This window comes from Neopsephotus bourkii, unplaced genomic scaffold (genome assembly GCF_033783945.1).
Source record: "Neopsephotus bourkii isolate Nb327-2 ecotype Australia unplaced genomic scaffold, CSIRO-AGI_Nbou_v1 NB_1780, whole genome shotgun sequence".
NCBI lineage: Eukaryota > Metazoa > Chordata > Aves > Psittaciformes > Psittacidae > Neopsephotus > Neopsephotus bourkii.
Genome location: NW_026902254.1, coordinates 6,866,360 through 6,892,395, shown reverse-complemented (window position 1 = coordinate 6,892,395; position 26,036 = coordinate 6,866,360). Strand labels below are relative to the sequence as shown.

The following is a 26,036-nucleotide window of genomic DNA, read 5'->3' as shown; positions in this document are numbered from 1 at the left end:
AGTCAGCTTCTTCTCCCCAGTAACAAGCGACAAGAGGTAAGTAACAGCCTCAGGCTCTGCCAGGTTTAGATTGGATACCAGGGAAACTTTCTTCATGGGGAGGGTGATCAGGTATTGGCTTCTCAGGGAAGTGGTCAAACCAGTGTCCCTGGAAGCATTCAGCTGTACAGACGAGGCCCTCAGAGACACACTTTACTGGTGGTCTTGGCACTCCTGTGGTAATGACTGGGCTCGATGATCTTGAAGGTCCTTTTCAACCTGGATGATTCTATGACTCTGCTCTTGCAGGGCACCAACGGTAGCGGCCAGGCAGCCAGCCCTAACTGGGCCCCTGCACCCCATCCCACAGGCGTTCACTGCCTGGGCACCACCCCCATGGCGGACACCGCACGACCGCTGGAGCGCGCGAGCCGAGACGCGACCGCGGGTTGAGCTCGCTCGCGCGCGCTCCACCCCCTTCATCGCTCCCTCCCCCCAACCCCCATCCCGCGCGCTCCTCGCCGCGCGCAGCCCCGGCGCTTCCTTCCGGCCGCCATTTTATCCGCTGTGCCTGGCCTCGCGGCACCGCTGCCATCGCTACTGGTTGCGGAGCGGAGAGCGCGTCCCTCAGCACCCGGCGCCGGCCACTCGCCCTCCCAATTGCCGCATCGAGCGGCCGCTCGCCGCCATGTCCAAGCGCCACCGCCTAGATCTGGGCGACGATTACAGCTCTAGCAAGAAACGGTCCACCGACGGGTAAGGGGCGGTGCGGCCCAGCGAGGGGAGCGCGGCCTGTGGTGGGTGTAGGGGGAGCATCGCAGCAGCTGCCTCTCAATCCGCTCCCTATTCTTGGCTCTGGCCGCCCCTCGTGGGTCAGGGTCCTCGCGGGGAGCAGGGCGGCCGCCATGCCAGAGGGAGGAGAGCATTGCAGCTGTCGAAGCCGAGCCTCGAGCCCCCCCGCAGCGCCGCCTTGTCTGGGCAGGCCCCGGAGCCTCGGCGGTTCTCAGGAGCGCTAGGCCTGGGCGGGGGATCGTTCTCTCGGTGGGGCGGAGGAGACGGATGGCGGCTGGGAGCGGGTGAGGAGAGCCTCGTGTTGCGGCGCTGAAAGGGGGAAGGGGAAGAAGCCGCCGGTCCAGGCATTGGGTTGGGCTGGGCTCCCGGCGCGGCGGAGCCGGGGGCGGCGCGCGGCTCGGCCCACTCCCTGCGCCCGGCTTTGTCTGCGGCTCTCTCCCGTCTTTATCCTTTATTTCTCTCTCTTTTGTTTTTGTTTCTTTTTTCTCTCTGTGCTTTGAGAGGTCTGGGAGATGAGGCCATAGAGGTCAGCATGAGATTTGTTCCGCCTGTATAATTAGTGCCTACCCTTGTAGCAACGTTATTCCTTTGTTAACGTTTTTCAGTCGGTAACCGGCAGGGTTATGGTTGACTTCACCGGTTGATAGGGAGATGGGTTTTGGGGTCGGGGCTAGGTGAGGAATTGCATTATTTTTTGTTTAGTTGCAGAGGTGAAAGTTTTAGGGCTACTGTACAAGCTTGAGTAGATTTTCATTAAAACCTCAGGAACACAGATACTGCCCTGCTGCTGATCTTTTTATACACAGTTATTTTAGAGCCTTCTCTGCATAACTGGGCACTGGGGAGACGGATGGCTCTATAAATTTCTGAAGTCTCAAGGAACACAAATACTGTGTTTATCTTGTGTGTTCTCGGTGGAGCACAAAAGACTTCCGTGAATTAATCCACTTCTGAAGTCCAACAGCATTGTTTTGCACTAGAGTATTTACCCAAGGAAAATCTTGTTGTCAAAGCTTGCAATAACCCGAAGTCTAGTGTAGCAGTTAGTGTTCCCCGATAAACACTCTTTACAAAACTTGCCTTTATTTTTCTTTTTTTTTTTTTTAAAGGCAAACTTGTATAGCTTCATTTTTTAACCCCTACAGTTTGTTGCATTTTTCTCTGGTAAACAAAACTGAATGTTTATTATTGAGCATCTATTTCCTATATGGAGGATCTCCATAATTTTATTTTTCAAAACATGTATTTGAGCTGTCTATCCCCTTTAATACATTTTTGCACAATTTGACAGAAGTTGAAATAACTTTTCTGTGTATGCAGAGAAGTTGTGTGTATGCAGCTTTTCTTGTACACAGAGATTTTTGTAACATTTTCAAATGGTCATGCCCAAACTGGGTGTTACTTAAAAGTGGAGCAACTGTCATAGTTGGCTATATAGATAATCACAGTTCAGTATTTGTTTGTGTGTATGTTGATGGGATTTATAGTTTTGATATGGTTTTATTTGGCATTGTTTTTACTGATTGCTGTCATCCTGAACTATAGTCTTACCATTTTGTATCTATTGAAATAGATAGGAGGTTGTGAATGCTTCATCCCTGTCAGTGTTCAAGGCTAGGCTGGACGAGGCCTTGGGTAGTATGGTTTAGAGCAAGGTGTCCCTGCCCATGGTAGGGGGTTGGAACTTGATGATCTTAAGGTCCTTTCCAACCCTAACTATTCTATGGTTCTATGAAATTAATTCCCACCAGTAGTAACACTTTTAAACTGTCTTTGACCTTAATGGCACGTAAAAACTTATGCAAGTGCTGGCCTTGTGCCCCTTCTTTGTGCCCTCCTCTGCCAGTGAAAGTGTTAAATGGTATAGTACTAAGAACAAGTTACCATAAGCATAATTAGTGAGCAAACTATTTCTAGTATTACTTGGAATCTTATTTCATGTAGCACAAGACATAGTAATGTTGCACTGTCTTGATTTATTTTTGGGTGGTTCAGTTTTACAGCTTATGGAAGGCTGTAAGGAAGTTGCACAGAGAGATTCTCGTTATTAGCATGTATGTGCACGTCTTCCTCTGTGCCAGGAGGCCCTTTGTGCAATTTGGTTTTGGAGCTGGATTAAACTATTATAGCTCCTTGGATGCTGGATTAAACTGAATTAGCTCCTTTAGTTTTACATGGAGAGTAGTATATCTTTCATTCAGACTGGGTCACCTGACTGAATATGAAAGTTATATCACATTATTCTGTATTGTCTTAGTTTCTTTTTAAGTGAGGCCTGCGTTGGTGTGTATAGCCCTACACGGCAGCAGTGCCAGGCCAGCAGTCTTGTAATTGTTGGCATAGCCTTAAGCATCAGCATGACATCTGCTTTCTTCCAGTACTGAAGTGTTGACTATGAAGTAAAAATCTCTTTGGAAAACTGGGAATTGTATGGAAGGTTTATGGTTACAGTGCTTGTTTGAGTTGCTTTTGTACTGTTTAAAGTCTGACTGAATTGAGAGCAGTCCTGAAGAGAAGGACTTGAGGGTGTTGGTTGATAAGAAGCTTAACATGAGCTGTCACTATGCACTTCCAGCTCAAAAAGCCGACTGTGTTTTGGGCTGCATCAAAAGAAGTGTGACCAGCAGGTCAAGGGAGGTGATTCTTCCTCTCTGCTCCAGGAGTACTGTGTTAAGCTTTGGGGTTCCACATCCTTCTTGATGTGGAGCTGTTGGGGTGAGCCTAGAGAAGGGTGAAAGCGATGCTCAGAGGCCTGGAGCACCTCTCCTGTGAAGGACAGGCTGGAAGAATTGGGATTCTTCACCCTGGGAAGAGAAGGCTTCAGGAGAACCTTAGAGCAGCCTTGCAGTGCATAAAGCTGAACAGGTATTTTTGACAAGGGCATGTAGTGACAGGACAAGGGGGAATGGCTTGAAACTGGAAGGGGTAAGATTTAGATTAGCCATGACGGGCTCTTTACTATGAGGGAGGTGAGACACTGAACAGGCTGCCCAGAGGAGCTGTGGCTGCCCCATCCCTGGCAATGTTCAAGGCCAAGTTGGATAGGGCTTTGAGCAGTGTGGTCTAATGTCAGGTGTCCTTGCCCATGGCAGGGTGTTTGAACTAGGTGATCTTGAAGGTCCCTTCCAACCCAGATCATTCTATGAATCTGTGATATTTTTTTTTCCCCAAAGCATGCAGAACTTTGGTGGTTGTTGGAACAACACAGTTAGTGTGTTAGTGAGTTATATCATTCAGACTACTTGTACTTTGTTTTTTGTGTATGAACAGAATTCCTCCTTTACCTGCATTGGCTTTTCTTGCATCAACTTTGGCCACGTCTAGTAATGGAAAAAAAAAACACTGTTCTATTAGATGTGCTTAAGACTTTTACTCTGATCAGTGGTTTTACCTTGTGCCTTTTGAATTTTTATATGTTTCATCCTTTTAGTGATTGCCACGGCATTTGTTTTGTTATCTGTGTGTGTGTATATTATAGATGTGTAGACATAAGGAAGTAAAAGCAGAGAGCAGATAAGACTAGTTGAAAAATGAGGCAAAATAAACAAATCCCCAACCTTTTCTGATTATGGAGGCTGTTATGAAATTCAGGCACAAGACAAATATGGTTAAATTATGATTCCTTTATTCATTTCTATGTTTGAGGTCAGTTTTCTTTGTGCAGTAATGACAAATAAGTTAAATGTGACAGTTCATAAATGAAGAACTGCCAAGTTGCATTTTTAGAAAGTTTAGTAAATTCATGTAACAGCATAACTGTCATTCCTTTTCTCCCTTCTTGGCCAAAGGAGGCTGGACGTGTCTGCTGACTGATGGGAGATGGAAAACTTTGGGGTGGGGGAAATGCTGCTGTAAAGTGATAAGTATTTGGGGGTGTGGTTAATGATGTATTTGTTCTGTGTTGAGAGCTGGTTGCCCCTGCTTCTCTTTTTTATAAAACAAGAAAGAGACAACTTTCTTGACTAAGATTAGTGTTTTTACTTCTGAAATACAGGTAGAACTTGATAGGTTTGTTTTCTTATTTGTACAATTAAACAGCTGTAAGAGTTCAATAAAGAAGTGGGGGATTAACAGGACTTTCCATTCTGGATCATATTTGTAGTCCATTTAATCCACTATCTTGTTCTTGAGGTTATATTTTTATCTATGCTTTAAGCCAGCACAGATTGCTACCATCACAGAAGGCGGCAGTGCTGCCCTCTCCCTTGTGCTGCAAGTGAGTGTTTGGGAGACTGATCTGGGCTAGAACTAAGGTTGGTGGAGGGGGTTTAGGGAGGGCTTGTTCCTCACAAGGCCATTGAAATTCTTAGACAACACATGGGAAGGATTGGCAGCAGTGTGATCTGTTCATCTTAGCAGTAGCACTGCTTTATGCAAGGCTGAAGCATACCTGAATATACACTTCATGATTTGTGATTTAGAAGCTTCTGATACCAGACTTACTGTTGAAGTAACTGGTTGTGGAGTAGCTTGTTGGTGTGTTTTGAAGAATAAAAATCCTTCAGAAGCAAGCGTGCACACACACAAAGCCCTACTGAAACACAAACCAATACCCACCCTGCATTAGTAGCGTGTCTTATTCTTCCTTCGAGTGAAGTGTGTGCTGTTATCAGGTTATTGTATTTTACTCTGCCTGTACAATTCTTTAATTGCTTTATACCTTTATTTCCTTGTTAATGTTATTGCCTGTCCACGCGGTTGTTCATCCCAGTACCTGCAAATACTTAAACTGGTTGTTAATAGCTCATGAAGTTCAACCAAGCCAGGTGCAAGGTCCTACACCTGGGTTGGGGCAATCCCAGGCACAGCTACAGGCTGGGCAGAGAAGAGATTCAGACAGAGCAGCCCTGCAGAGAAGGACTTGGGGGTGACGGTTGATGAGATACTTAACATGAGCTGGCTTCAGTGTGCACTTGCTGCCCAGAAATCCAACTGTATTCTGGGCTGCATCAAAAGAAGCGTGACCAGCAGATTGAAGGAGGTGATCCTGCCCTCCTACTCTGCTCTTGTGAGACCTCACTTGGAGTATTGTGTTCAGTTCTAGTTCCCTCAACGTAAGAAGAACATGGAGCTGTTGGAGCAAGTCTGTGGAAGTGCCATGAGGATGATAGGGGACTGGAGTACCTCCCGTATGAAGACAGGCTGAGAAAATTGGGGCTTTTGAGCCTGGAGAAGGCTGTGTGAAGACTTCCTAGCAGCCATCCAGTATCTGAAGGGGGCCTACAAGGATGCTGGGGATGGACTGTTCATTAGGGACTGTAATGACAGGACAAGGGGTAATGGGTTAAAACTTAAACAGGGGAAGTTTAGATTGGATATAAGGAAGAAGTTCTTTATTGTGAGTGTGTGAGGCCCTGGAATGGTTTGCCCAATGAAGTTGTGAATGCTCCATCCCTGACAGTATTCAAGGCCAGGTTGTATGAAGTCTTCTTGAATTATATGGTTTAGTGTGGGGTGTCCCTGCCCATGGCAGGGGGATTGGAACTAGATGATCTTAAGGTACTTTCCAACCTTAACTATTCTATGATTCTGTGATTGAAGGGGAAGAAACACACCCTGCATGGATTTCATTCATTTATACACGAGTCATGAGAGTGCTGGTTGTTTCCAATGTGCAGCATGTTCCAACTTCATGTTTAGAGATTCATTACTGATATAATCTTGGTTACTTCATCTTCTTTGTAGGTAGGAATTTGCTTAGTACTTCTCCAGTTATACTTGAATACCAGCTGCATGTTAAAAAATAAGCTTTGGAGTTGAATGTTGGTCAGGGGTGTTGGTTTTAGAAATGTTCTCATTCTTTTCAGGTGTGCCTTAGAGCTGGTAAAGAGGGGGAGGCTTTGGTTTCCCTTAATGGCTATTCCTGAAAATGTTTATATGTGCATTTAATATGAAGCTGGCGTTAACTTTGTTCTTTTTGATGGGATTTCAGTTAACATAATGCATAAAAGAAGCTGAAAATACCCTCATTTTTGTGGGCAAAGATGCCGCTAATTTCCTGGCTGGTTCAAAATGTGATGAGGTGTTTTTGTAAAGCAGGTCTTATTTCAAAATACAGGGTTAGTATAAGTTTAGAATTTTTATTAGTAGCACATACCTGTAGTTCTCTGGCCAAACAGAATGCCATAGAATCACAGAAGGGACCTTAAAGGTCATTTAGTTTGAGGCACACCTGCTGTGGGCAGGGACACCTTCCTCTAGACCAGTCCCATCCAACCTGGTGTTGAACATTGCCAGGAATGGGGCAACCACAACTTCTCTGAGCAACCTCCAGGGAAGGTTCCAGTGTCTCAGCAACCTCACAGTACACATTTCTTCCTTGTATCTGAACCTGCCCTGCCCTGTCATGTTGAAGCCATTCCTCCATGTCCTGTCACTACATGCCCATGTAATAAGTTCCTCTCCAGCCTTTTTGTCAGCCCCTGTAGGTACTGAAAGGCTGCTCTAAGGTCTCCTTGGAGCCTTCTCCAGGCTGAAGAAGTCCAACTCTCAGCCTGTCCTCAAGAGAGGTGCTCCAGCCCTCTGAGCATCTTTGTGATCCTCCTCTGGGTTTGCTCCAACAGGTCCATGTCCTCTGTGAGTGTTTTGATGTTTGCAGGGAGAGACCATGTGCAAGAGCAAATATATAGATTTGCAAAATAGGGAACTGCCACTAAGATCAAAACCCAGAAATACGAATTTGAGTGAATAGCTACTGTGAAAATAATACTATGTTTCTATTGCAAGTGCATTGAACTTCCTTTTTTGACAGTGTTTAGAATGAATGGGAATCCGTGAATACTGGTTGCTTTAAGTGTGTGGTAGGAGGTGATACTTGAGAAGATGATACAGCTTGGTAGTGTTAGGTTAATGGTTGGATTCGATCTTACAGGTCTTTTCCAAGGTAAATGATTGTGTGCAGAATAGCGGCTGGTTTTACATCAAGGTTTCAGACTGTGGAACCTGTATACCAAAGTTGATTGAGCCAGAATTGTATGGAAGAGTTTGAATTAAAAAAAACCCCTACAAAGTAAGTGTAGGATGTTAAAAATCAAACTTCAGGGCTCACTTGTGATATTGAGTTGTTTTTTGCGGATTAACGCTCTAGCTAGATGGGCAAGAAGGCTATTTGGTGTTCTCTTTTCTGCAGCAGCAGCAAGTAGGGATGAGAAGAACCACGAGAAAAGTCTAGAAGGTACAGCTGATTCTTTATAGTCATTAAATGAAGAGGGTCAAGATGATGTTGTCTTCATGTGGTAGCTTTCTCCAGTCTTGCTTGTAATGAGAGGAGCTGTGGTAGCGCTTATATGTACAGTGAGTGTGGTATGTATCATATACTGTTACTCGTTTGATGCTTATCTTTCCAGATAGCTATTTCCAAGGCTTTTAAAAAGATCTAGTTTACATCCACTTTGTACTGAGTATCTTTAGAGTTGTGTTATATTTAAATTCTTGCTTTGCATCGAAATATTCAAGTGTCTAATTTTCTGCTGTCTCTTAACTCATTTTAGGAAAGATCGGGACCGGGACAGAGACCGTGATGACCGTTCTAAAGATCGTGACAGGGATCGTGACAGAGATAGAGATCGTGACAGAGAAAGGGACAAGGAAAAAGATTTGCGACCTTCGTCTAACTCTACCTATTATGCAGCTGCTGGGTTACAAACCATAAAGCCAGCAATGATTCCACACAGTATTAACCCTTTCACAAATCTGCCACATACTCCACGATACTATGATATCCTGAAGAAAAGGCTACAGCTTCCTGTCTGGGAATATAAAGAAAGATTTACGGATATTTTGATTAGGCATCAGTCATTTGTGCTAGTTGGAGAGACTGGGTCTGGTAAAACAACACAGGTGAGTTCTTATCTGTGTGATACTACAGTTTTCTGAAAGTTGAAACTGTTGCTAGGTATAGGGATGTGCAAAACTTGCTTTGGTTTCTTGAACTTCATTGTTGTAAGAACAACGCACACAATGTGGGCAAGACTAACTTGATGATTTTTTTTTATTTGCTTAACGAATATAGAAGTGCCCCTTCTTCTGTTAGGTTTTATGATTGGTACATAACTTTTTGATAAAGGAAGGTAAAGAGTTCTTAATGGCTAGACAGAAGTGTACTAATCCACAAACTGAAGTGATGGTTCCGAGTAGTGTATTTAGCTGTTTGTGTACATAACAGCTGGAAAGTAGGAAAAATATTACAGCGTTAGGGACTTGTTAGTGTTTAAAACTTACTGCTATAGGTAAGAACTTAAAGGGACTTGAAATGTTGGATACAATTCTGGGATGATCTAATAGGATAATGTGGTTTGGTGATACTGAAACTTGAGAGGAAGAGGCTTGTGTTTTTGTGGTACTGAAACTTCTCAGAGGTCATACAGCTTTCTAGTGCTGCAGTTGAAAATTGCTTTCTTTTTGTAGATTCATGGCTTTAAAAGTCTTCCTTGGCACTGAAAATAGTGATAGTGGATCTGTAAAGCCTCCTTAAACCTTAGAAGAATTTTGGTGACCAGTAAACAGGGAGGACCGAAGACAAACACCACTGTGTATTTATAACTGAACAAACTTGCTCAAAACTTCAGCCTGTCCTTTGATTTACAATTTAAAATCTGTGGAAAAGTGATGTAAGAAAGTTCATTGTTCTGTGTCTTGATAAATTCCTTTTATCCAGGCAGAAAATCAAAGCTGAAGGGTATTTCAGCCTTTATGAAACAGGTTATAGCTAACTTATCGTAAGTCTTGTAGAAATAAATCTTAGTCATAAAATAAATTTGAATTTTGAAAATGTGAAGGACATAGTAGTACATTGGATACCTTTTACAGCTGTGTCTGAAATGTTTGAAATTATATGCCCTTGCTGCAAATTTTAGGAACCAGTGTCTTGATTGGAAGGTACCTTATGACATTGTATGTGTTGCTTCTTTTATCATGTATAAGTTGAGATGGGGATTTTATAGAATTCTTCAGAAAAGCTTGATTATATAGTTGCTTGGAAGGGAGAATTCTGAATGTTCATGAAAGAAGTTGATGCTTATCTATTTGAAAGCAAGATTTCTTTTCTTGTGATCTGAGATCTTGAAGATCTAAAGGGCGTGCTCTTGATGTCTACTTAAACTTCTACAGGCATAAATCTTCTCCTCTGTTGTTCTGCTACTTTACCACTTAAGTTTGTGAAGGCTTTTTCAGAAAATAAGGTATCTTTCCTAAAAATAGAATTTAGCACATAAGCTGTCTTGGAAGCTTCACTGCTTCCTCTGAATTCTCTTTCTGAGATTGCTGATATGTTTTGAAACAATTGAGTGTTCTCTGCAGGAACAAAGCTGAAAATAATCCTGCTGCCACTTAGTGAAAACCTTGTTTTGCAGGTGATGGTGTCACTTTTTTTTTGTGCTATGTTAAAACCAATGGGGATGGTGGTTTTTCTTCTCCTTATATTCACTGATCAGACAAAGATGATTACCTGTGATTAAGAAACCTTTTAATGTTCAAACTGAAGGTGTACATGAACTACTTACTTAGGCTTTCTCTTACTGGTATATGAAATACATAAATTGTTCTTCCAAACTTATCTTCCCTTGTGTGGTGGTAAGATGAAGTCTCTACAGTAGTAGATAGTCTCTTTGAGATTCAGCAGCTGTCTGTCAAGTCCTTTCCCTGGTTATTCCATGCATGTTTTCCCTTTAGTCTTGTAGAGCATCCAGGTTTGGGAGTGCTTGGTTTTGACAATGGAAGTAACAGGAGAGAAAACTTTGAAAAGGGTCTTCTTTCACATAGACTTAAATCTGAAGTACTGAAGAGGATGTTGAAAGCCAAGGCCATTAATTTTCAAGTTGTCATTGAAAGAAAACAAGCCACTGCAGATACTGATCTCTGGATATGCTCAATGGTGGAATGGGTGTGCTGAATTCCTTTAGAAAGATATTAAGTACTTGCTGTAATTACAACATGTACTCCCTTTTAAATATGGGATCATATGTGGTGCTGGTAGAATAGTTCAGATTTCTTCTGTAGGTGGAATAGAATCATAGTAGAGTAGCATCTGCTTTTACATGAGAGCCCTAGCTGTAAAGGGTAGGGTGTTTGCTTGTCAGCAGGTTTTCTTGGCAGGTGATATTCAGAAGCAAGGTTGTTCTGTGTATTGCTTAATCTGCTGTTCTTGCAGACCACAAGAGAATTTATACAGGTAAAAGTCTGATGCCTTTTTGACTACTGAAAATTTTGGGAATTTTACCATATAGCTTTTAACAGAGAGCTTTCAATAAATTGAAGTGGCTCAGAAAAGCCACAAGGGCAGTGCTCTCCCCTCTCTTGCCCTGCATCCCTGTAAAAACATGACTTTCCTTTAGCTTTGGAATAGTCTTTTAACAGCCCTCAGTTTGTTTATCTTTTATCATAGAGGCCTTTGTATGTGTAGTCCATAACTTCTTATGTTTATGGAGGTTATATTTGAAAATCTCAGAGTTGAACAAGTCCTTGAGGCTAAAGGGTGCTAATTAAAGCTATTTCTCATGATTTTGATATTGATACATTTTTTTTTTAAAGGAAAGTTGGGGTTTTAGTGAAAACTGAGGGGCACTTCATAAACTGGGGGTTACCTTGCATATAAATGGAGTCACCCAAAAAGTGTTGTCACCCTCAGAGATGGCATGGGACCCCTGAAAGTGGGTGGAGGGGAAAGAGGGTGAACCCTCTTGAATGGGTGCTGGAGCTGAAGGAGCTGCTTCCCCCCTCAAAGCCACCAGCCCCAAAACACTCCTTGTTGCCTAAACCCCCACCCCATGGGGCACCCCCCTCCCCCCCCAATATCAGGGAGCTGGGGGGCAGCCCCACAGTGGGGGAGTGCCAGATTTGGGGTGTCCCCCCCAAAAGACCACCAGCCAGGAGGTCTGGTGGGGAATGAACAGGAGCACCTGCAGCAGGGACTTGGGAGCACTGGGAGGGACTGGGAATGACTGAGAGGGACTCGGACCACCTGCATCAGGTAGTGGGAGCACTGGAAGGGATTGGGAGTTGAGCACGGCTGCAAGTGGGGAGACCTGTGGCAGGGACTGGGAACACTGAGATATTGAAACCCCAGGAGTATCTGGGGCCATAGTGGCCTATATTGGTCTGTACTGGTGCATATTGTTCCATACTGCTCCATACTGGGGTTGTAAATTTGCAGATGACACCAAGTTGGGTGGGAGTGTTGATCTGCTGGAGGGTAGAAAGCTCTGCAGAGGGATCTGGACAGCCTGGATCCATGGGCTGTGGCCAGTGGTATGAGGTTCAGCAAGGCAAAGTGCTGGGTCCTGCAATTGAGCCATAACAACCTCCTGCAATGCTCTAGGCTTGGGGAAGAGTGGCTGGAAACTGCTCATGGGAAAGGAGCTGGGAGAAAGTGATGGAGCTGGACCTGAGCTGCTTGTGCCCAGGCAGCCGAGAAGCCACCAGCATCCTGGCCTCTGTCAGCAGCAGGGTCAGGGCAGTGATTGTCCTCCTGTACTGGGCACTGGTGAGGCTGCACCTCGAATCCTGTGTTCAGCTCTGGGCCCCTCACTACAAGAGAGACGTTGAGGTGCTGGAGTGGGGCCAGAGAAGGGCAATGGAGCTGGTGCAGGGCCTGGAGCACAAGTGTGCTGGGACTGGATTGACTTGATGATCTTAAAGGTCTTTTCCAACCTGTTTGATTGTATGATTTGTAGGTTTTTGGTGTCAGTCAAGCTGAGGTTAGCTTTGTTCAGTTTTGTAAGAACCAGATGTTAAGAAGTGTTAGGATATTCCCAGTCAAGGTTTACGTAGAGAATGTACGGCACATGCCACTTTCCTAGTGTTTATACTGGACACAAGAAGCATTGTGGTGGTCATCTAAATTGGCTTAACACATTGAAATGTATGTAGGCATTTTGACACCAGTGCTGTACATTTTGCTGTTATGGGGAAAACTACTTCTAAATTACATTTATTTCATGCTGCTTTCACTGACAGATCTGCTGTTTGAAAGTTTATTTCAGGAGTTGCTCTGCTTAAAGTCCAGAAGCTTCACCTAACATGCTTAGAGCTGAGTTTTTGTTAGGGACTTGGAAAGCAAATTCCTTCCTTTAGCTGCCTGTTAGATGAGTGTGTGTATGTTACAGGATAGGGTTTCAGGTTCCTGCTATCAATGTTCAACTTCCTTTTAAGAAGGATAGGGTTTTCAGAAACTTGAGTTCTTGTCAGCAGTCTGGTAGTCTCTTGCCATACTTTGATAGTCTTTGCTTGTTTTTTTTTTTGTTAATGTATAATGAAAATATGTTCTTCGTTTACAAAAAAAAATAGTTTTTCATTACAGTTTACACTTGTCTGCTTGTGGGTATGTTTTAGTGTTCACTTATGTCCATTTTGCTGGGGAAAACGGTATTCTAGAAGAAAAATTTCCCTGGTTTAAATTGCACAGGTTTTCCTGTTGTTCCTCATCAGTGCAATACATCCAAGTGTTGTTTTTTTCCCCTGCGCATATGTGAGCTTTTAAGAATACTTGAAAAGTTATTACTGAGGAGTGGATTTTTCAGTCTGTAGACTTGGAACTGGTTGTGCCTGGAGATGTCTCCTCATAAAATACTGTACTGAGAACATGTTAAAAATACTCTATTTTCATCAAACTGTTACTGACCTTAGAAATTCTTGTGAATAAAGCTGCTTATTTTGGATGACTCTTGCTGTTTCCAGATTCCTAACAAGAGCATAAAACTGCTGACTGACAAATGAGCGTCAACACAGGAAGGAAAGCACAGGGGTTTCTTATCTGGTTGATAGAATTTTAAAAGAACAGTAATTGAATGATCATAACTGTAAATTCATTTAATTTACTGTAATTCTTGAGTAATTTTTTTATAGCACTAAAACTTCTTTTTCCTTAATGTATTAATAGGAATTATTTAAAGCCACAAAATAGAATTTATTTGCTGCAAAACTTAATGAACTGTGTAACGGATCTTGATTTTGAGTGTTAACTTCAATTTTGGTTATTTTGGAGCATGTTGGCTGCTGTATCTGAATGAATACTGATCTAACAGTGCTTAAACTTATTGTGAACCTATGTATTTCCTTAATAATGTCAAAGATAGGTATATGCTTAATGTGAGTGTGCTTTCTTTAGTGGCATTGGGTCCAACTAACTAAACTATCTGTCTCATGCTTTGGATATTTTTGTGTATGCAGTTGGCATCTCAGTGAAATCATAACTAACTTCACAATACAAAGGTTACAGATTTCATCTGGCCATTTAAAGTGTTTTTAAAGCTGAATTTTATTCTTAACAGATCCCTCAGTGGTGTGTTGACTACATGCGCTCATTACCTGGACCAAAGAGGGGAGTGGCATGTACCCAGCCTAGGAGGGTAGCTGCAATGAGTGTGGCACAGCGGGTTGCTGATGAGATGGATGTCATGTTGGGCCAGGAGGTTGGTTACTCTATTCGATTTGAAGACTGCAGTAGTGCAAAAACCATTCTGAAGTAAGTATGGCAACTGTCAGGTAAAAGTATAATACAGCCTACTCGGGGGGGGGGGTGTGGAGTGGAATTACAGGGTATTGACGGGTGTGAGTAAAGTTTTATAAAGTAGTAATGAGGAGGGGGGTGAATGTATGCATAGGCACTTTCTATGAATAGAGATGAGACAGGAGACACAGCATGAGCTGAGAGAAACCTGAGGTATGGGGCTTGAGTAGAACTGAAAAGAAATCATTTCTCATAAAGAGATTACTGTACCCTATGGAAATCAATTTCAAGTGATCCATAAAGAAGAGGATGATCTGATGAATTATTTCTGTGATCAAGGTGCTATTCAGAATAAAGCCCTTCAGCACTGAGTTTTTACAATCATAGAATAGTTAGGGTTGGAAAAGACCTTAAGATCATCTAGTTCCCATCCCCCTGCCATGGGCAGGGACACCTCCCACTAGACCACGTCACTCAAGAAAACTCCATACAACCTGGGCTTGAACACTGTTGGGGATGGAGCATTCACAGCTTCCTTGGGCAACCCATTCCAGTGCCTTACCACCTTTACAGTAAAGAACTTCCTCCTTATATCCAATCTAAACTCCCCCTGTTTAAGTTTTAACCCGTTACCCCTTCAGTTGGGCTTTCTTTGGTGTCTTCGTATTTGGGGTAATTCTGGTGAAGTTCAGTAGCTTGCTTTAGTAAGTAGCACTACCACAGAGTTTTCAAAACTGTCCTATACCTTCCTTGGGAATACAGAATCCATAGTGTTTTTAGGTGTCGGTTGTTTGTAGATTCCTCTACTGTAGGGGGTGGAAGTATACCTGCTGATGTGTCATTTGCATATGACATTCAGAATGCTCAGTTAAAAATGATTCTGCATACTGTGGTTCAAGGAATAGTGCTTCTCTATCAAAAGGAGTCTTCTCTTTTGCTCATAGAAGTAGTTGAAGGCTGGAAATAAAGTCAATGTGTAAGAAGAAAAATAAAAAACTGGTGGAAAAGCATGAAGTGCACTGATGATCTGCAAGCAGAAAAGGGGAGAACAATTGGCGAAATAGTATTTCTAGGATTTCGGAGTGTGGTTTTCCTTCATTTTCCTGTCTCTGATTTGTAGGCTTAGAAGCCTGGCAGTAAACGTCTGACCAGTTATAAATGTTGCTAAACCTTGTTGGTGCCCCCCCCTTTTTTTTTAATAAACTTCTCCCTTCTCCTTCCAGATCTCACTTATACTTTGCAGTAATCTATGTGAAAGCTGGAAATGAGCTTGTTAAATTATTGGAAATAGTTTAGTGATATTTGTATTTAAAAAATGATCAAAAGCTTAGTTAAAGCAATCTAGTGAACAGTATAGAAAAGGATTCTGTATCAGATGTCAATCAGTAAAATCTGTGTAAAAATTGGTTTTGTTTGTGTTCAGGTATATGACTGATGGGATGTTACTTCGTGAAGCCATGAATGATCCTTTGCTGGAGCGCTATGGTGTTATAATTCTTGACGAGGCCCACGAGAGGACACTGGCTACTGATATTTTGATGGGAGTCTTGAAGGAAGTTGTAAGACAAAGATCTGATTTGAAGGTCAGTAATGATTAAGCCCAGCAGTATCCTCTTTCTAGCTGTAGGCATACCAAATAAGGGATTTGTGTGCTTACCATTAGCTGTTTTTTTATAATCAACTGAAGTAGATAAAGTTTTTTGGTTTAGATCTGTATTGGAAAGATAACACTAGGAAATTCTTAATGCAGCTTGTATTGAGGAAAATACTGAAAACAACAGAATTGTAGCTTAATCTTTCTGTATTTGACCAGGGTTGTTCTTTACATCTTTGTAAATAAGGGTGCTGTGTTTAGGTGGTAAAAGAATGCTTAAATTAGTCAACAGTTGAGTTTAGTCTCTTACATGTTTTATGTGTAGCGTTTCACAGATTCTTGCTAATCTTTTGAGTAACTTTTTTCTTTCCTCCAAACCTACAGGTTATAGTTATGAGTGCTACTTTAGATGCTGGCAAGTTTCAGATCTATTTTGATAACTGTCCTCTTCTGACTATCCCGGGTCGCACCCATCCTGTGGAGATATTCTATACTCCTGAACCAGAAAGGGACTACCTTGAGGCTGCCATTCGAACAGTGATCCAGATTCACATGTGTGAAGAAGAGGAAGGAGATCTTCTGCTCTTTCTTACTGGACAGGAGGTACTTTTTGTTTCTTTACCCATTCACCATTCTATACAGAAACTGTTCTTAGTGGCCTGTGTAGACTGAAATGCTTGGTTTTCCATTTGTAGTTTATCATTTGAATGAGGTTTTCTACCTGCCGTACACTTTTAAGTCCCTAGTAATCGTATGTATCTGTGATCTGCATATGCTGTGCAAGCTCTAAAGTCAAAATTCTCATCTTACTCATGTAGTTTTATAATAAAAACATAGAGTATGAAGCCTAGTTTTATGCTTATGTGGACTCGGAAGTTCTGGGTACCTGGTAGCATACATGTTTTTACTGAAAGTGTAGTTCTGTGCTCTTCTGGATGTGTATTGTACAACACCTGAAGAATAATACTTTGGTTCTGTTCCTTAGCTACCAGTAGTAGTAGTAGTTTTAATAAAAGTGTTTGGTTTTTTTTTTTCTTACGAAAAAGAAGCTGTGAGTATTGGGTTTGTAGTCTTTCTGTACGACAAATACAGGGAGTTAGTCTCAGAAATTGACTCAGTGCCTTGCAAGAGAATTGTACCAAATCACTTAAGCTAAGCTACATCAGGAAATGGGGATTTTCTGGAAATCTTAAAACCTTTGCTTGAAATAAGCTGAGTTGTTTTTGGTCCTTTGAAACTCTTTAAAATCCTTTAGTCCAAGCCGAGTTGTTTTTAGTCCTTTGAAACTCTTTAAAATGTCCTTATTAGTAGGCTGAAATGGAGAGGTAGTTAAAACCCATAGACGTTGTGTGAGAGCTTACTTGACTGAATTAACTGGTCAAAAATCGGTATTTTTGATAAGAAGTAGAATGCAGCTAGCCCCCCCCCCAAAAAAGTTTTTCTAGATGATTCTTCTTGCAGTAATCCTTTGAAGAAATACCTGTCAAGGGATGTGGAATAATTCAATATCTTTAATCTAAGCATACGTAGTCTTAACTATCCAAGGGGGAAAATGGTACAAATAACTTGTGATGCTAAAGATACACAGGCTTCTTGAGTAGATTTGGCAGTCATAAGCATGTGTTGCCTCTTAGATGAGTTTTAAAAGACAGTTGATTGAAATGCCTTCTGGCAGTTCATCTTCTCCCTTAGAATACCAAAACAGGAACTGTCGCTGTAAAAGCAGATAACTCTGGCCTTTACATTTATTCTTCTTTGTTTAGGCTTTTGTTATGAGTTAAAGTACAGGTAGGGAGGGTACTTGAAAGACTATGGGTTTGAAACTGGCCTATTTGGTTTTTAGTTAGAAGTTCTAGTTCAGACTAGTCTGGCAGTTACATGTGAGAGTTGGGGAAGGCAGAACTTGCATGTGTGTGAATGAACCAGCAGCAGCAGAAAGGAACACTGCTGTCCATAGTTTCACCAGATTCTGTTTCCCTACACGGATACTAAATCTGGTTGATCTTTAACCCTTCACTAAGAACAAGTACTTGCCCTTCTGATTATCAGTTATAAACAATGTACTTGCTATGTGTATTGCTCTTAATAATTTGTCATGACAGTTATGGGAGTTGGGTGTGGGGGGAGAGCATGTGGGACAACTGCCTTCAGATGTTACCAATTCTAAGCAGCGCTTATGTTTGGCAGATGGCTCTAGACCCAGCTGCTGTAGTGCCAACCAGTGCTACCAGGGTACTCTGTCCTTTTGTATGAGCAGGCTCTTTGATTTTCACTGGGCTCATTTACAGGACATAATGCACTATAAATTTTTAATAAATCATGCATATAATACATGCTCATACATACAGCCATAATTATGCATAAATGTATCTAGCTATGTCCTTACATTGCCTTATTGAATCACTTAAAACTTGCAGTGGTAAGCCACCCTCCTGTTTTGTTCTTCAGTCTGCCTTTATACCTGGCTGATAACTGTTCAGGGGTACTGGGGTGGCTCTGCCTACAGCTAGTCTAAATTTAGGTAGTTAGCATGAAATTGAAGTCTGGTTTAGGTTCTGTAGAGAAGCTTTGAAGTGTTACATTCATGACTTTTTGACCACTCTTAAGGCCTATCTTTGAGCCTTATAATACAGTCTGTGTGTGCATTACTGTTGAATCTGACCTACTGTAATCTCAAGAACTGGGAAGCGTGCTGTAGGTACTGCTATGTGGTGTGAATTCAGTAGGCTTAGTAGCTCAAGTCTTGCATTTGCTTTTTGCTGGGCAGAAATGCTGTGTAGCTCTGGATTCTGGAAAACAATATGAACAGGGTGCAGGATGATTTGATTTTGCTAGAAAGACGCATTTGCAAAGCCGATGAAGTTACCTAAAGGGGAGATAGTTATAGAACCATGTAAGTGTGAACTGGTTCAAGTTTAAGAGGCCTTAGACGAGGAGCAATTGCAGTGGTCTGAGGCAGAATGAGGGTCCTTAGTAGCTACTTGCCTTTGATTCCCACTGAACTTGAAGTAATTTTATATGGGCAGTAAAATGGATAGCAGTTAATTATACAGATTAGTTAAGACAGAGTTGATATGAAACCTGGAGATACGAGGGAAGGTTCTGTGTTGTTATGAAAAGAAGCTAAAGGAATCTTAATTTGTATAAGCCTCTTACTGGATGAAGATAAAATTGTTGTTAATGGTGCAGAAATAAGTGTTCAATACAAATTTCCTTCCTGAATCTGAAAGGAGCACAAGTCTATGATTATGTTGTATGAACTGCTTTTCAGACCATTAATAACAAAAGAGGATGTCTTAAAACCAGCATTTATTAGGAGTAAACATTTTGACTTGTCCCACAGTCCCTGTAAGGAGGAGAGCTCGTTTGTTAAAAGAATAATAAACCCCAAACAAAAAAGACCCACTCTGATATAAAAGGATGATTCTAGAAGATGGAAATGTTCATATTTCATGCCAATACTCAAAAAAAAAAAAAGTGTAAACTGGAAAACCATTAAGCCAGGTTCCCTGGTGTCAGTCACAGGCAAAATTGGAAACTCTGACAAGGAATTCTGTTCACAAGGAAAAAGTGTAATTACATCTCAGTCAGCATGTCTTTCTTAGACAATAGGTTTTGTCAAACTTGTTCTCGGTCATTGAGATTACAAATTCAGTAGTCTAGTTGTGTTAGGTACACATTTATTACTTTTGACTTTAAATGTCTTAAGACTGGCTCACCTGCGGATCTCGGAGGTGGTTGTTTTATTGTCTGCTGGAGTTCTTCTAAAACAGTATTAGATTTCACACTCCATTAAGATAAGTAATCTGAGAGTAGGTGTGAAGTCCTGCAGATTAAACTTGTGGGAAGGCAGAAATAATGACACAAACTGTATAAATCTGTTTTACATACCTTAGTAACCTAGGCACTTAAAAATGCAAAGTGTGCTTTCTGCCCACCCCCGCCCATGATAAAGCCAAATTCATTGTTACACATTTAGGAGAAAGAATCCAGGCTGCATCTGGAGAGTTGAGCACTGTTGCTCTTGTTTGTAGATAAATGTTCTGAATAATGTTGTGAAGTTCTGGTGTTAATGTTCCAGAAGGGTTAAAAGTTATGTTTGCAAAACCGATTGTGGGGAGAAAAGAGTTGCAAAAACATTTTTTGAGGTTTTAGTAGAATGTTTTGTAAATGGGGATTTATTTTAAAGGCACAATTTTCATCACAGTGAAGCTGGTTAAAGTCTGGAACTGTGAAAGAGAGACTTTCTCATGAGGAAATTGAACTCAGAATGGACAACTTCTTTTTAGTGTCTGTGGTAGTGATTGAATTTAAGGCAGTAAGTGTACTGGGCTACACTGGGCACAAGTTGTCTTGTTTAGCCTCACAGAAAGTATTGAGGTGTTGGGGAGCATAAACTGAAAGATGAGTACTAATATTCTGTTCAAGTGCTAATGGGAGGCAGGTTTCTTTTTGCTCTTAATTCATTTGAAATGACATCAATATTAAATACATCAAATAGACCGGGACAACAAAAGGATGTTGAATATGGTAACTGTGACAAGACCAGTTCCATTCTGACTTGCTGACAGAGCAGTCTTAGTTATGGTCAGGTATTGACTTGTTCCATGACTGACTCTTTTTTTTGTATAAGGACACCATTTCACAAAGTTCCGCTTGTCTGGGCTTGTGTTGAGAGCATCTCCTGAGATGGTGCAGCTGTTAGGGCCAGTTCTTTTTACTGATGTTTTTTCATTTTAGTTTGTAGGTTTGCTTTCATTCCTGGATGGGGAAAGGGAAATTAGTGAAGTTCCATGCAGTTTTTAAGGGCAAAGACAAAATTTCTGGAAGGTTTATGTTGTCAAAGCCAGAGGTGGCTGGCAGTGCTCCTGTCTGTTACAGGAACCCAAAAGAGAAGAGGAAAGGTTACGGGGTCTGCCAGATATTTCTAGTTTGGCAAGTACTTTTTATTTGGCCACTCTAGATTTTTTTGTTTCTCTGCATACTCATTTTACACAAAGTAAAATTGCAGTGGCATTTGTTTCCTTCAGAGTTTAATGGGTACATCTACTTATTCATCCAAGGTGAAGCTGAGTCTGTGTATAATATAGCAGCTGATCTACCATAGGTAGGACTTACCTCCTGTTTAAGAGTTTAAAGTATGTTCTAACTGGAGCAATCCTGAAGTTTTGCTCACCTCATGAAATTCTTTGCAAGTGCTTGGGGTCAGCTGAAGAAAGGGGTTCTGAAGTAATGTTTGTAAGGACTATGTTTACAAGATCATTGAATTGTTTTGCATGCCAAGTGCTGAAATTGTTCCATTAAATGTGCTTAAAATGACATCACTTTTCACCATCGCTTTGTAGAAAGTTTTCCTGAAGATAACAAGGTGCAGTTTAGATCTTGAGTGGAGCCTGATGAGCAAGTTAAATGGATGTTTATATATACCAGTCTGGCCTGTGAGCGAGGGTGAATGCCAGCACTTGCAAATATGGTAGTGGCTCTGTGTGACTTGTGGTTGATAACTGTTGTTTAGTATCAGCCTAATTTCAGGCCTCATCTATGGCAGCATGGATGGGTCCTGCACACAACCAAAAGGGAAAGAAATTCAGGTTATTGGATAGTTAGCTCAGCATGAGCAATTTAACTCAGTAACTTAGTCCCGCAAAGATGATCAAAGGACTGGAGAGCCTGTCTTATGAGGAAAGGCTGAGAGAACTGGCTTTCCTTGAGAAGAGAATCGCTTTATCACCATGTTCCAGTATGTAAAACGTGGCTACAAAGAATATAGAAACTCCCTTTTTACAAGAAGTCACATGGAAAAGAGGGGTGTAATGGGTGCAAGTTAATCCTGGAGAGATTCAGATTGGACACAAGGGGAAAATTTTTCACAATGAGAACAGTCAGCCATTGGAATGATCTCCCCAGGGAAGTGGTGGATTCCCCAGTACTGGACACTTTTAAGATTCAGCTGGACAGGTTTCTGGGCCATCTTGTCTAGACTGGGCTTTTGCCAAGAAAGGTTAGACCGCATGAACCTTGAGGTCTCTTCCAGCCTGTGAACTTCATTGCTGCTGTTTTTTCTGCCTGCCTTTTTATGTTTGGGTTTTTTTACTACCATTCAATGAAATGTCTTTATGTAAGAAGCTTGGCAGTATTTGTTCAGCAGAAACTTGCTTCCCAAAGATGTGCTGCATTAGCTCAGTAATATGCACAACTGCTCCTATAATCCTTTTCTATTTCCATTCCTGCTAATAGTAACCTTTCAGTATGAACGCCTCTTTACAGCAGAAATACTATCAGGGAAAGAAATGGAAGTGAATTTCTACTGAACATTCAGTTTGAGTACTGTATTAAGACTGTTTTCAACAGTAGATGAAAAAAATGTGATGTGCATGATAAGAAGCAAAATTAGCCTCTTCTGTGGTTAATTTTATACAGCTCCTTTTAGATGAACTGTTAATGATATGTTAAAATCCTTAGCTTTTTGATGCAGAGCTAGGGAGTATTAAGTATTGGAGTACTGAGATGACAACCTTAAGCAGTGGAGATCTCATATTGGAGGCAGCTGGTGAGGTATTGTTTTGTGGTTAATTTATTTCTGAGTTCCTTTCTTTGCTCTGTGTTCTGACACAGAGCCTGAGGAACCAACATGTTTTTAGATTAAAATGACACAGACCATCCTTAAGTCATACCTAGAAGATTTTCTGTGATAAGGCTTTCAAAAGTGAGACATTTTAGGAAAAAATAGTACTGCAAAGTAATACTTAAGTACTGCTCACATTTTTCATCCTGTTAGTATTTACTAATGCAAGTATGGGGCGGGGGGGTGGTGGTGGTGGAATTTGAGTATTAGTCCTGTAAGTGGTCTTGAAGTTTTCCAATGGCTTAACTATCAGTTCTGTCCCTCTTACTTTCAAATACTGACACCTTTTCATCATGTCTTCCCAGATCACTTATGTCAGGTTAAAGAAGAGAGCTTCTTACGAGACCTTCCTTTTCTTTCCCTTTCCCATGCTATCCTCTGAGCAATGTGGAAGGCTCTATATTTACTTCCTGCAATTATGGTTTAAAAGGAAATTTTAGCGCTGTTACAGTGATAGGAGAAAAAAAATGGTTTAGTTTAACATAACAGAGGGTAGGGATTCAAAGTACAAATGGCTCCACTACTGTTTCTAATATATCAGAGGGAAATTGTGCACACTGTTCTTGCTTTATTTTCTAAACAAGACACTGCTAAGTGTTGGTTCCCATATACTTCAGTCTTCCTGAAGTCTGTGGCACCATGGGGGTTCCCACTGTAATCCTGAAGCATTTTGATATCTCAGAATTGCTTTCTGATACTTAAGCTCCTGAATGAAATCCACCTGTTGCCTGTTGTCTACCAGTTGTTTTGAAGTCTAAGCAGCCTGCTCAGGACTGTGTGTAAAACCAGTTTCTTGGGAGGATTACCATATAAATCAGCTTACATGTAATTTAATCAATATTACTAGATCAAATTATTTTCCTGATTACTACTGCTTTTCCCTTTTGTGAACTATATTTAGCTCTAGGTACAAACTACAAATTGCTGGCTCTCACCGGGATATTTTAGATTCCTTTGTTTTTCCTGGTTGAAAAATATTCACCACCCCATTACCTTTTTGATCACCAATGTATCCATAAAAATAAATATTTTCACTACTTCTTGTCTGTCCTTGGGGCTTTTCCAAGGAGAATTGTGTATATGTGTTGACTCCAAGTCAGCGTACAATAGTCAGACTACTATGAGCTTCTTAACTGCTACTTGATTCTAGTTTCCACAGTGTTGCTGCTAAACTGTAGATACTATACATGTATTGTTAATTCATTTTGGTTAGGTCAAGCAAGAAGTCTTAGTTGACTGTCTGGGACAGTTCTGCTGAATAGATGTTGTGAAATACAGGTATGTTGAATCTGTGTGGCACTTGCAGCTTGAGATAAATAAGCATTTTTGCCATCATGTAACCTTTCCCCTTCGTGGTCTGTTTTGCTGTTTGCCCTTTGGTAATGAGCTCTTTTTAGAATGAGCGCACTAATGGACAAGTTCATTGACTGCAGTTTTACTGAGAACTATTTCTCAAGTAATACTTCCAAGAAGTCTTCAGTTTTGTGAGGAACTAGGGTCAAGTTCAGGTAGTAATTTCAGCATTGCCTAAGCCTTTCACTTTCTGGATGATAGGCCTACTTTTTGATTAGCTCTGAAGCAGGTCTTTGTGCTAACGCACAGGGCAGGCAGGGGTCTGACTGTCCCTTTGATCCTGTGTCTATGCCTGCTTCTTGTACCATGGTATTAGCTGTCTCAGGTAAACAGGGTAAGAGTTGGGGCTTTGAGGAGTTCTCAGGTGTAAATCTAAATGCAAGGCAAGCTCATTCTAGCTTCCGCATTTTCCCTCCAAGAAGAAAAACCTCCTCTTATGTGTGGGTTGGTGGAATAATCCCCCTTCAAGGGCTTCTGTAATAGGTTTGGAGTAGATGGTGTGCAAATGTTTAATTGTGTGGGTTTTCAAAAAAGCTTTCATGCTTAAGTAAATGGGGACTCCTGGATTAGACTTGCGCAGTCTTCAGAGGCTTGAAGTTAGGATTGTGCCTTCAAGTGTATCTCTTGTATCTCCATGTGATACAAATGAATCTTTAACACTTAAATGAGTCCTTACTATTGTCAGACTGTTCTTACTACACATACTCCTTCTAGGTTGTGTACTTTGGGGTATCAGTTCTATCTAGTTGTCTGCTGGAATTGGGTGGTGGCTGTGGATACAGTTGGAAGTAGAGTTTTCTGCTAGTGTGGTAAAGAAAAGGAAACCACTCTTTTTTAATTAAAGCAATTGGGTACTAAAGCATTCTCTTTTACTGTCTGTCATCCTTTGCACTGTGACTGGCATCGTTTCTTCAGCAGTTTCTGATGAGAGGTCTGTAGCTAACTGCAAGCCTGCAGAGAGTAATGATGTTCTATGCACTTGTCATCTCTATGTTGAAGTACTCTAATGAGTCCTGATTAGGGATATTTTGAAATTAAATTGGGGAAACTTGAGGGGGGAGCAGTGCTTTTATTGTCCTGGAATGATGAGGATAGGTGGTGGTGAACACCTGTGGCCTGAGGAGTGTAGTGCTTTCATTTATCACTGCTTTCTTGTGTTTTGCTATCTCTGAGTTTAAAACTGTCCTGGAGTCTCTAGTCAGTACTGTTGAAGATGGGAGCATCCTGTCCATCAGCTCAGGTTCCATGAAACAGTGTAGTGACCTTCAGATCTGACCTAAGGTCTCTGCTGGAATTTTGTTTTAGCGTTTGGCCTGTGGGTCTTTTTGTTGTGTGTTATTCAGGGTTTTTTAAAGTATTAAATGTAATTTTAGATCTTGGGCCTGTTAAATATTGTAATGTACAATAGATAAATGTTGTAAATATTTAACAGGCCCAAGTATAAGCTTGTCAAGACTTTAAATGGGTGCACATTTGAGGGAATGGTGCTGTCTAGTTTGTCAACTATGTCTGAAGTTAGGTTTTTCCTTTTCACTAGCAGGCTATTACTGAACTTAAAGGGCTTTATCAGCAGAACACCAGACACTAACATCTGTGTACAGAAATTACTTCTCTGTTAATAAAGCAGTAGTGGGCATTTCAGCTCAGTGCTTTGTCTGCCGCTTCCATTTTCTGATGGGTCTGTTGGATTTGTTGGCGAAGGACACCTTTGTTTAAAAGTTTTTGCAAATATCTGCAATTCATTCAGATTGGCAAGGTAATGCCAGAAAGCATTAGGCTTACTACTTGGCCTTTTTGACATAAAAAAGGAAGATCCTTCATTTTGCCATGCTTATATTAATTATATGTGCTGATCAGTACAGAACACGAGTATTGCATTATCTGTGCTTCTTTAAAACATGCTTGTTACAGTTGTGCTGAATACTTACAAGTCTCTTAAGAATAAATGAAAAAGGCCTAGATTTGTTCCAGGTTTCTAAAAAGGAATATGCTTTTGCTTTTCTAGTTAACAGTTTAAAGCAGTGCTTTTACCAAACCTTTACATTAACCTGTTGTGTATTTGCTTAAGGGCAAATTCAGGCTGGTGAGTTATAAGGGATAAGGGAGGTCTAGTCTCTTTTTCGTGGAGTATGTTGGTTTTTGCTTTTGTCTGCTGTTACTTCTTGTCATGATGACTTCATTCTGCCACCAGTGGTTCAGCTGGAATATCAATAGTTGGTAAGCATACCTTTTAGTTATAGCAATGGAGG

At 41.2% G+C, this 26,036-nt stretch overlaps 1 protein-coding gene across 1 annotated transcript in view; it reads left to right on the top strand.

Annotated features, from left to right (window-relative positions):
* The first annotated feature begins 600 nt into the window (after positions 1-600).
* The window catches only part of DHX15 (DEAH-box helicase 15), a 47,719-nt gene continuing 22,283 nt past the window's right edge, over positions 601-26,036 (top strand). The window contains exons 1-5 of the mRNA XM_061379714.1: positions 601-735; positions 8,262-8,610; positions 14,037-14,230; positions 15,639-15,798; positions 16,194-16,412. Coding sequence (XP_061235698.1) covers positions 668-735; positions 8,262-8,610; positions 14,037-14,230; positions 15,639-15,798; positions 16,194-16,412 — 990 coding nt within the window. The 5' untranslated portion in view covers positions 601-667. The remainder of the gene's footprint in view (positions 736-8,261; positions 8,611-14,036; positions 14,231-15,638; positions 15,799-16,193; positions 16,413-26,036) is intronic.